At 44.6% G+C, this 11,106-nt stretch overlaps 1 protein-coding gene across 1 annotated transcript in view; it reads left to right on the top strand.

Annotated features, from left to right (window-relative positions):
* ZBTB11 (zinc finger and BTB domain containing 11) overlaps positions 1 to 11,106 on the top strand; it is a 34,088-nt gene that overhangs the window by 607 nt on the left and 22,375 nt on the right. Inside the window, exons 2-4 of the mRNA XM_073614945.1 lie at positions 2,290 to 2,513; positions 2,762 to 2,993; positions 8,792 to 9,894. Coding sequence (XP_073471046.1) covers positions 2,290 to 2,513; positions 2,762 to 2,993; positions 8,792 to 9,894 — 1,559 coding nt within the window. The remainder of the gene's footprint in view (positions 1 to 2,289; positions 2,514 to 2,761; positions 2,994 to 8,791; positions 9,895 to 11,106) is intronic.

Here is an 11,106-nt window from a genome sequence, read left to right as displayed (position 1 = left end):
ACTCTCTGATCACACACCTGGGACATCCGTACATCTCCTTCCCGCACTCTCTGATCACACACCTGGGACATCCGTACATCTCCTTCCCGCACTCTCTGATCACACACCTGGGACATCCGTACATCTCCTTCCCGCACTCTCTGATCACACACCTGGGACATCCGTACATCTCCTTCCCGCACTCTCTGATCACACACCTGGGACATCCGTACATCTCCTCCCTGCACTCTCTGATCACACACCTGGGACATCTGTACATCTCCTCCCTGCACTCTCTGATCACACACCTGGGACATCTGTACATCTCCTCCCTGCACTCTCTGATCACACACCTGGGACATCCGTACATCTCCTTCCCGCACTCTCTGATCACACACCTGGGACATCCGTACATCTCCTCCCTGCACTCTCTGATCACACACCTGGGACATCCGTACATCTCCTTCCCGCACTCTCTGATCACATACCTGGGACATCTGTACATCTCCTTCCCGCACTCTCTGATCACACACCTGGGACATCCGTACATCTCCTTCCCGCACTCTCTGATCACACACCTGGGACATCTGTACATCTCCTCCCTGCACTCTCTGATCACACACCTGGGACATCCGTACATCTCCTTCCCGCACTCTCTGATCACACACCTGGGACATCTGTACATCTCCTCCCTGCACTCTCTGATCACACACCTGGGACATCCGTACATCTCCTTCCCGCACTCTCTGATCACACACCTGGGACATCTGTACATCTCCTCCCTGCACTCTCTGATCACACACCTGGGACATCCGTACATCTCCTTCCCGCACTCTCTGATCACACACCTGGGACATCTGTACATCTCCTCCCTGCACTCTCTGATCACACACCTGGGACATCCGTACATCTCCTTCCCGCACTCTCTGATCACACACCTGGGACATCTGTACATCTCCTCCCTGCACTCTCTGATCACACACCTGGGACATCCGTACATCTCCTTCCCGCACTCTCTGATCACACACCTGGGACATCCATATATCTTTTTCCTGCAATCTCAGATCACACACATGGGTAGAGTTGCACCGATATTATTTCAGCGAGTACAAGTACTGATACTTTGCGGTGTGATTTGCATCAATAAAAAATTGGTGCAAATCGCACTGCAAAGAATCGCATGCAAACCTCGGAAAGGCTCGTGAACGGAGTCTTTCCGAGGTTAGCCGAGGTCAACTGAAGTGTCCCTCAGGCCATTTCCGAGGCTCTCTGGCGCCCCCGCCTCTGGCCGCATGCGGTATTGCATCCCATTGAAGTCAATGCGGAACAAATTATTTTCGTTTCCATTGAGTTCAATGGGAAAACTCGCTTTGATATGCGAGAACATTGGATTACGAGCATACTCCTGGAACGGATTATGCTCGTTATCCGAGGTTCCACTGTAGATCACAATCCCATGCAGGGAGATGGTGTGTCAGTGAGGCACTGTGAATCGCGGGTTCTGTAGTGGACTCTGAGCCTGGTGGAATGAACGGCTGCCTCTAACCCTGGAGCTCCTGGGGGCTGGCAGTGAGCCAAATGGATGCCGGAAATGACCGCTGCCATCAGGGCTCGTTGCCACCAACTGGGGGAAAATGCCAGGAGCGGGTGGAAGCGCTCCACTATAGAGACAGTACTGTATGGGCAACAAACAAGGACGTCCATTGATTCAGAAGTATCGGTTTAGTTATCGGGAGCATTTTGGCGAGTACCAATACTTGCTCAAATGTCTGGTATCGGTGCATCCCTACACTTGGTGCACAATGTTACATGTGTTTGCAGTCTGGATCACACTGAACAGATACTGCTCGGAGCAAGATACCAACTAATACAGGGGATTCAGGGTAAAGGCCCTGCCCTAACTTTCTCATCCAGATGAAACTGGCTGCATGGAAGTTATGTGCACCACATCAGAAACAGCTGTGGTTGACACCCCTTTAGCCCAGAGGTATATCTATGACAGTCACAGAGTCTAGTGTGAGCCTGGGCATCATACAGTGTCTGTCCTAGACATATGCAGTGGGTACTCTCATGTGTACCTACTGCATGTGTTTATGACAGCCACTGAGTCGTGTACCTTATCTTGTAATTCCCTCCAATAAAAGTAGGTGAATGGAAAAAATTTTAAGAGCAGCACAGTTTTCCAGTAAGCACCAGAGACAGAAGCAGATAGGAAGTCTTAGCTGAATTTCTGCTTTAACCTTTCACACAGCATTCTAATGAGAAGTGCACAAATCTACTTTTGATCCTTTTTTTAATTTGGTCAATCAGGAATTTTGAAAGAAATGAAAGATTACATAAAAAAATGCAACAAATGCCAGGAGAAAATGGACCGATCGCGCTTGACGTATGACCCCTCTGAAATGCTGGAAGAGTTTGGGCTTGACATGCAATTGGATGAAACGGATGATGAAGGCAGCACCCCAGTGTCTAGTACCTGCACTGATCCAAAACCTGCAAAAAAGAAACCAGTGGCTAAGCATGAACTGGTCTTTGTAAGTGTTTTGTTCAATTGATCATAGTCCTAATCCTAACTGACACAAGTGAATATACTTTGTATAATTAGAACTCCTTTGGTATAAATATATGTTTGTAAGTTTTGTATTTCAGGATGCTCTGGCAGTAGGTTAAGGTGATAGAAGTAAATCATACTTACTGTACTGGTATAAAGTGAACCTGTAACCTTTCCTATTATATGCTCACTTTTAATGCATTTTTCATTTTTTTTTTTTTTGTATTGTAGGTTGATAGCAAAGGCATAGTTAAACAGTCATCTTCTAAACATAGCCAGGCTGTGCTTGATCAGTTAAACCAGCAGAGACTTGCTAATCAGTTCTGTGATGTAACACTACTCATAGAAGGAGAGGAATACAAGGCTCACAAATCCGTCCTAGCAGCCAGCAGTGAGTATTTCAGAGAGCTGTTCATTGAAAAAGGAGCCGTCTCCAGCCACGAGGCTTTTGTTGATTTATCAGGTGAGAACCAAGTTTTATTTGGTTTTTTTTTTTTTAATGTTTAAAGTTAGGTCCTCAAACAGGAGTTACATCATCAGTGGCTGAAGTGGGGCCGGAAAAAGTGGGGTAGAAGCAGGGTGGATTTGATTTAAATCATGATTTATATGACTAGTAAAAAGACTTGATTTAAATCATAATTTTTAAAGAGCAACTGTCATCTCTGTCCCGCAGTGGTTCCTCCTCTGACCCGCTGTTGACTCACTGACAGTCCCATTCACTTTAATGGGACGGCTGGTGATGTGGCAGTGACACAAGGTGAGAAATGTGGCGGCAGCAAGTGAGTGGATACCCACTAACAGGCGCTGCCATGATGGATCTGAAATGACAGGTGCTCTTTAAATGTAAGGACACGTTCTTGCTGATAGTTAGGAAACTTTAAAGCAGAGTTCCACTGATTTTTGAGTTTATTAAAAGTCAGCAGCTACAAAAAGTATAGCTGCTGACTTTTAATAAACAGCCACTCACCTGTCCCACGGTCCAGTGATGCGGTCGCCCGAAGCCTCCGTTCTCTCCCCTTCCTCTTCAATGCGCCGACATTGTGAGTGTGGGCACCCAGCTGTGACAGTTTATGACTTCACAGCCGGGCTGTGCTCCGTCAATGGCCAGGCAATGTCCTGGGACCTGTCACGTGTCCCAGAACATTGCCAGGAGGGAGGGGCAGCCTAGGAATCACCTAGGTGGTCGGAAGGAGGAAGTGGGACAGGAAGTCCCAGTAATTGTGGCATGTCAGGGTGTCAGGGGGCTAGGAGTACTGAAAGCGGAAGTTCCACTTTTAGGTGGAACTCCACTTTAATTTTGTTTGCAAATATTAGATTCTGTTTAGAAAAATAAGCTGTCAGGTTACTAAAACAGTGATATCAGAACCGATTCAATCATACAGTAACAGTTTGTAGTGCACAAAGATTTGCATAACAATGGGATAAAGGAATATTCCTGAACTTTGTTTTATCTCATGGTTACTGTGACATTGTGTGAATGCATCAATGCAGTGCATGTTCTCTCAGCTTGAAGATCTTGGATTCATTGATTGAGTTTACCAAAAATGTAAATATTGCAGAATATACTGCCTCATGCTACATAACTAAGCTTAATTTCATGCTGAATAAACTAAGTAAATTATTATTGTATCTTAACCACTTCAATACCGGGAACTTAGACACCTTCCTGCCCAGGCCATTTTTCACCTTTCAGTGCTGTTGCAATTTGAATGACAATTGCGCGGTCATGCTACACTCTACCCAAACAAATTTTTTATCATTTTGTTCCCACAAATAGAGCTTTTTTTTTTGGTGGTATTTGATCACCTCTGCGGTTTTTATTTTTTGCGCAACAAATAAAAAAAGACCGAAAATTTTGAAAAAAAAACAAGTTTTTCTTTGTTTCTGTTAAAAATTTTTGTAAATAAGTACGTTTTCTTTATCAATGACGGGCAATGATATGGCTGCACTGACGGGCACTGATATGGCGGCACCAATGATGGGCTCTGATAGGCGGCACTGATAGGTGGCACTAATGCGCACTGATAGGTGGCACTGGTATGCGGCACCGATGGGCACTCATAGGTGGCGCCGATGGGCACTCGTAGGTGGCATTGATGGGTACTTATGGGTGGCACTGATAGGTGGCATGGATGGGCACTGATAGGTGGGCACTGATGGGCACTGACAGCTGGCACCGATGGACACTGATGTGTGGCGCTGATGACACTGATTGTTGGCACTGATGACACTGGTGGCACTGCTGGGCATCACTAAAATATAATGGTGCCAATCAGTGCCCATTTGTGGGCACTGGCACAGATTGGGCACATTGGGCACATGTGGATGGCCATGGGGTACATACCTGGCCATCCACATGTTGCCCCCTTCTTTGGTGGTCCTAGTGGCATTCCTGGTGGTCCAGTGTGGTCATCTGAGGGGGGGCTGTGCTGATAAACAATCAGCGCAGACCCCCCCCCTGTCAGGAGAGCCACTGATCGGCTCTCCTCTACTCGCGTCTATAAGACGCGAGTGAGGAAAAGCCGATCAACGGCTCTTCCTAATGACATCGTGATCAGCCGTGATTGGACAGGGCTGATCACGTGGTAAAGAGTCTCCAGTGGAGGCTCTTTACCAAGATCGGTGGAGCGGTGTGTCAAGCTGACACACCGCTCCACCGATCGCTGCGATGCACACCACTGAGGGCGCGCGGCGGCATGTTATCCTGCTGGACGTCATATGACGCCCAGTCAGGATAAGGGAACCACTGCTCAGACGTCAATCTGCTATAGGCCAGGTGGGAAGTGGTTAAATATACAGCTATCTGTTAGATTTTTTTTCTCTAAAAGCATTTTATTAAAATAAATTTGATAAAAATCAAACAATTTTTTTTTTTTTTCTTAAATCGATTTTTATCCACCCTGGGTAGAAGATGGTGTCAGTGGGGCAAAGCAAGGTGATGGCAAACCTGGATTTGTAAGGAAATTTAGAAGTTGGGCGTGCTATAATATGCAAGAATGCTGTGCCTCAGCTACAGACAGCGATGTGTTTCAGCAGCAGGACAGGTACTTCCCGTCCTGCTTTTAAAACAGAGTTGAGTTGGCCTGAGCATTGCCTAGTCATTCACAGGATGCGTGGTATTTTCTGAATGCATACAAGGCTACCTCTGATTGGCTGAGTTGACTCATTCAAAAAATACAAAGCTGCCTGTGAAAAACCTGAGCAGCGCTCAGCCCAAATCAAATTTTGTTCCAGAACCGGAAGTTCCTTGTTCCACCGCCAGAACACAGAACTGTATACTGTATGTAGCTATGGCTACAAACATTGCTGATAGCCGCTGCATGTGTTAGTGTTGGAAATGGTTCGTTTCGACCAGCTTGGTGGTAGCAGAACAAATAGAGAGGGTGAAGCTCCCTAACTGGGACACCGAAAGCAATAAAACCTGACAAGTGTTCTAATCTCTCTCCACTCTATCCAAAACTAAAAAAAAAAGTTTTGCCTTTAGTTATACTTTTAATGTTCACTAAAACATGGAGTTGGGCTTTAAAGTGTAAGTTTAGTCAGAAATGTAAGTACGAACAGACTGCTTCCTGCTGGCCCCTTTTGTGTTTATGGTTATATATGAAGCATTTTAAATAAGTACCTATGCTGTTTGAATTCCAAAAGTTCACTCTCTCATCCTGTTCTGTGCACTCTCACTTGTCTTCTTCTTGACAATTTGTTGAAAATCATAGCAGTGAGGCCGTCGCTAGAGGGCAATGGGCTGACAGCATAACACATGCTGCTGCTGAGGGAGGGAGCCACAGAATAAGACAGGCTTTGCAAAGGAAGGACTGATTATGGAGAGAAGAGGGAAAGCAGGAGAGCTGAAAGGACAAATTATGCTGCTGGGGAAACACAAAAGCAAAGAGTAAGGCTGGTCGTAGACGGTTCGAATCTCGGCCGGTTGAGTAGGAACTGCCTGCGATTCGACCCATGTATGGGCAGGTTGACTGTACCAAGTTGATTGATCAATCAACTTTGGTACAACCAACCTGCCAGATTTATTATGCCAAGACATGCAGTCAAAGCTGGAACTGCACACAGAAATGCAAAATGTTACATGTAATTTTTAAGGTGAGGGGAGAGTTCTCAGTAAGAGACTGATCTGGCTTCCTGCAAAATGGCAACTTCGGGCAAAAAGAAACAGAAGCAATGCTGGAGTTAAAGCGTTTGTTACCCCAGCATTTCATATTCCTGATATGTGCCTACTGTACCATGTACTTGTATGAGAAAGTATACTGTTCTCTTTGTATTGCTTCCTTTTGTGTGATATCCCTGGTGTTCCTGTCAGTCTCTCTGCTTTCCTATTAGAAACTGACCACACTCAGTGCCCATCAATGACACCAATCAGTGCCCATTAGTGATCACTGCTGCCTTTCAGGAGAACACACTGTGCTCAGTTCTCTAGCTGTGCTGGGAACTCGGCCTGCTCTCCTCCAATGATCAGACTTTTGCTGACACACCCCCTGCATAGCCATTCACTGGGAAGCTCAGTGTGCTGTTGCTTCTCCCCCAGCTCTTATGCAGCTAAGAACAGAGGCAATGTGATCACATATAAAAAAAAGGTATTTTATCACTTTTTTTTTTTTTTATATCTATACACAAATGTTTTCTAAATGGGTTGTTTTACAAGGTGATCGTCTACGATCACTTCAACTTACAACACGCCCTAATTTTGATGGCATAATTAACCGCTTGCCGCCCGCCCGCCTTCAAATGATGGGGGGTGTGACAGACTCACCCGGGATAGAGGCTTTTGGAGGGGACTGAATGTGAGCCTCTTGCCTACAGATTATAGGCCCTGGCATTTGGTGTGCCCTTGAGGTGTTGTTACTTTGGCTTCGGGTCCTTGTCCCCCAGGACACACAGACTCGGGACCCTGTATTTGCCATAGTAGCAATAGTGACTGAGTCATACTGTTGGGACTCGTACTGTGAGAAGATACTAATGTCATCAACTCCACTCACCTGTCTAATGTCAGCTATAATGTGTTTAATGTAAATGAGTTTAGTCTGGCTTACCACAGGTTCTAAGGGTACTCAACTCATTGTTGTTTGTTCTAATTAACCCTGTGTTGATGTTTATGGTAATGTGTGTTGAATAGTCAATGAGCTAGGAGACGTAGTCACTTAGTCTGGGTAAATGATTTAGTAAACTAGCTCATGTTAATTAGGTTACAGTTGTATTGTTATCCAATGGCATAAAAAGTCTTGTAATTTTGATTCTAAATAAAGTTAGTCCATGTTAGCATCTAAGCAAGTGTCACCTTGTTTTGTTCTCAGAGCGGTTGGAATATCTGATATCTGTATCCAGACTACAAGGAAGTGGTATACTGACGGAAGCACTCAAGCGGAGTGTGGGACGTTCCGTGACAGGGGGACAGTGCGGTTTCTGTAAAGAGCCGACTATGCGGCTCTTTAACCATGTGATTGGCTGTGTCCAATCAAAGCCGGTCACATGGAAGCACAGGTGATCGGCTCTCATCGCCTCACACTGACAGTCTGTGGCGAGGAGAGACAATCAGTGGCATCTCCTTGCAGGGAATGCACAGACATTGAATCAGGGCGCTGATGTTCAGTGTCCTGATTACAGTAAAGCTCCCCCCAGTCCCACCAATCAGTGCCCATCAATGACACCAATCAGTGCCGCCTCATCAGTTACTGACAGAAACTAAGAAGAACTTTTTTTTTTTTTTTTCAAAATTTTTGGTCCTTATTTTTTACCAAAAAAAAAACAACCCAACAGTGATTAAATACCACCAAAGGAAAGCTCTTTGTGTGAAGAAAATGATAAAAAAAATCATTTGAGTACAGTGTTGCATGACCGCGCAATTGTCATTCAAAATGCGATTAAAGCTTGAAAATTGGCCTGGACAGGAAGGGGGTGAAAGTGCCTAGTATTGAAGTGGTTAATGTAGAATGTATGTTCCTTGCTAAGCAACGTACATTTTTTTTTTTTTTTTTCAAGTTGTTATGGGTAAAGTTCTGCTTCAACTGCTAATTAAAGGGTCTCTTCATTAAGTTAACTGAAGAAAGCAAAAGTGGCTCATGCTTGGTCCATTTTTCTAAAGGTTTAGCTGATCTGAGTGTTATGAACATACACATTTTCATCTTTGTGTCAGAAATCCTGCTATCTCATGTGATGTGTTTTTGTTACAAATGCAAACATAAATGATATTTAACAAATCTTTCAAATTCCCTACTGATTTTTTTTTTTTTTTTTTTCATGCTTGATTTGTAGGTTTTTGTAAGTCCAGCTTCCTGCCGTTGCTAGAATTTGCATACACCTCAGAACTAATGTTTGATTTCTGCAGTATGGCTGACCTAGCCATGCTTGCCCGTCACCTCTACATGCATGAAGTGCTGGAAATCTGTGAATCTGTTCATAAACAGATGGAGGAAAAGCAGCTTACTTTGTATCATCAGGGGGATGTCCAGACGGTAGCTTCAGAAAAGAATATTCTTAATGTCAATATACAAGGACCTACACATGAAGATAAGATCACCTCCCCTGTGATGATAGAAGTGACAGATTGTCAACACCTATTGAATGAAAACAACATGGAGTGTCAGACTGCAACACAAACACATTCCGGAAATGATATAATTGCCATTGCTTCGCAAGGCCCAACTGCTATTTCAACACAAATGTCTGTTCAGCTGTCTAGTGACAATATTTCAGCCACCTCTGTCGATGGTGCCACCGCAGTATATATTTCCAGTATTTCAAATGCCTCATCAGAGCTGCAGCCTACAGTCTTTGTTCCTGCTGTTATTGAGGTTGCTTCTGTTCAGGCAGAAACTCATCAGATAGTAGTTGAATGTCTAGATGCCCAGCCTTCGTCTCTTATTAAAAATCAAGCTTCTGAGGTAACGGACTGTGAAAATGCATCTAAAGACTCTGAAGCTGTTTTAAAAGAAAATGCATTGCAATCGGACATGGCAAGCGGGAGTTCTCCATGTGTGGAGGATATAGAAGTTAATATGGACATCGTTGTAGAAGATACAGTGAAAAATAAAGAGAATTTGAAGAGAAAACATAGCAGAATGTCAACGTCTCCAGATTCTCCTGGGGGTGGAATGATGTCTGCAGCTGGAATTCCAGATAGTGGAGCAAGCACATCTTTTGAAGGAGAGGCTGAAGCAGAGACATCAGCTGAAAACATTGCCTTGGCAGAAACAAGTGCTTCCACAGAGGATGATCCCACTTCTTCAGATGGGGGCCTGTATAAGTGTAAGCTGAGAGAGCGCTCTATTGAAGAAGGTGGATACATTCAAATGCACAGAGGGAAAGAAAGAAAGCATGCAAGTAGAAAGATGACCCATAAATCTGCAGTTCAACAGGTACATGACAGTAACTTTGTAAAAGCAGATTTAATATATTTTTATTCAGTTGTTGGCCTGTCAATATACTTTGGTGATTTTTGGTTTTCTGGAAATTCTATCGTCACTGCTAAAACAATAGTGGTATACCGTATTTTGGCATTATACAATTACCTAACATACATGTACATATTAGGGGGATTTGTATTCCATGTGTTTGCCTGTAACATCACTTTATTTCTGGTTCATTGAGGGATGCAGGAGTTATTTATAAGATGTAATGTAAGCCCCCAGGAATTTGTAAATGGTATTTAGAGCAACCTTGTCTTCTTCATTTTAACACCCACGATTTCATCAACCACATTATACAGTCTGCTGCACCCAAGAGTGCTGTATTAACCTTGCCTTTCTATACTGGTATGCCTTAGACCCTAGGTAAGCAACCAGTAGCCCTCCAGCTGTTGTGGAACTATATTTATCATGAGGCATTGCAAGGCTGGTAGTTACAATTACTCCCAGAGGCATGATGGGACTTGTAGTTTTGCAACAGCTGGGGGGCCCCAGGTTGCCTACCCCTGCGTTAGACTCACTGTAATCACTTTACTTACACAAGCCGTAAAATTGTTTAAAGCGGAGGTTCACACAAAAATTGAACCTCCGCTTTTTGGAACCCTCCCCCCCTCCGGTGTCACATTTGGCACCTTTCAGGGGGGAGAGGGGTGCAGATACCTGTCTAATACAGGTATTTGCACCCACTTCCGGGAGTCTACGCCACTTCCCGTCCCCCCGTGCTGTCTGCTGGGACACACACGGGTCCCAGAGAGAGCAGAGACCGTTCTGATTGCTCAGCGCGACTGGCGCATGCGCAGTAGGAAACCGGGAAGTGAAGCCGCAAGGCTTCATTTCCTGATTCCCTTACAGAAGATGGTGGCTGCAGCACCCGAAAGCCGAACGACGGTTCGGCCTCGGGTGCCGACATCGCTGGACCCTGAGACAGGTAAGTGTCCTTATTTTAAAAGTCAACAGCTGCAGTATTTCTAGCTGCTGACATTTAATTTTTTTTTTTTTTTTTTTTTTTGTGGGACTCCCTCTTTTTAAATAAAACAATAATCCAATCTCGACCAAATATATTTCTCAAAAGGACCCTATTGGGAGAACATCATGGAGGCTTCCACTGATGAGGTCTCCTTTTGAGATTGTTCGTTCCCTGGCTGTCATGATGATTGGCTACAT

The sequence above is a fragment of the Aquarana catesbeiana genome, linkage group LG02, assembly GCF_042186555.1.
Source record: "Aquarana catesbeiana isolate 2022-GZ linkage group LG02, ASM4218655v1, whole genome shotgun sequence".
Classification (NCBI taxonomy): domain Eukaryota; kingdom Metazoa; phylum Chordata; class Amphibia; order Anura; family Ranidae; genus Aquarana; species Aquarana catesbeiana.
The sequence above is the reverse complement of the archived record's forward strand: the minus strand, read 5'-3'. Positions and strand labels throughout refer to the sequence as shown.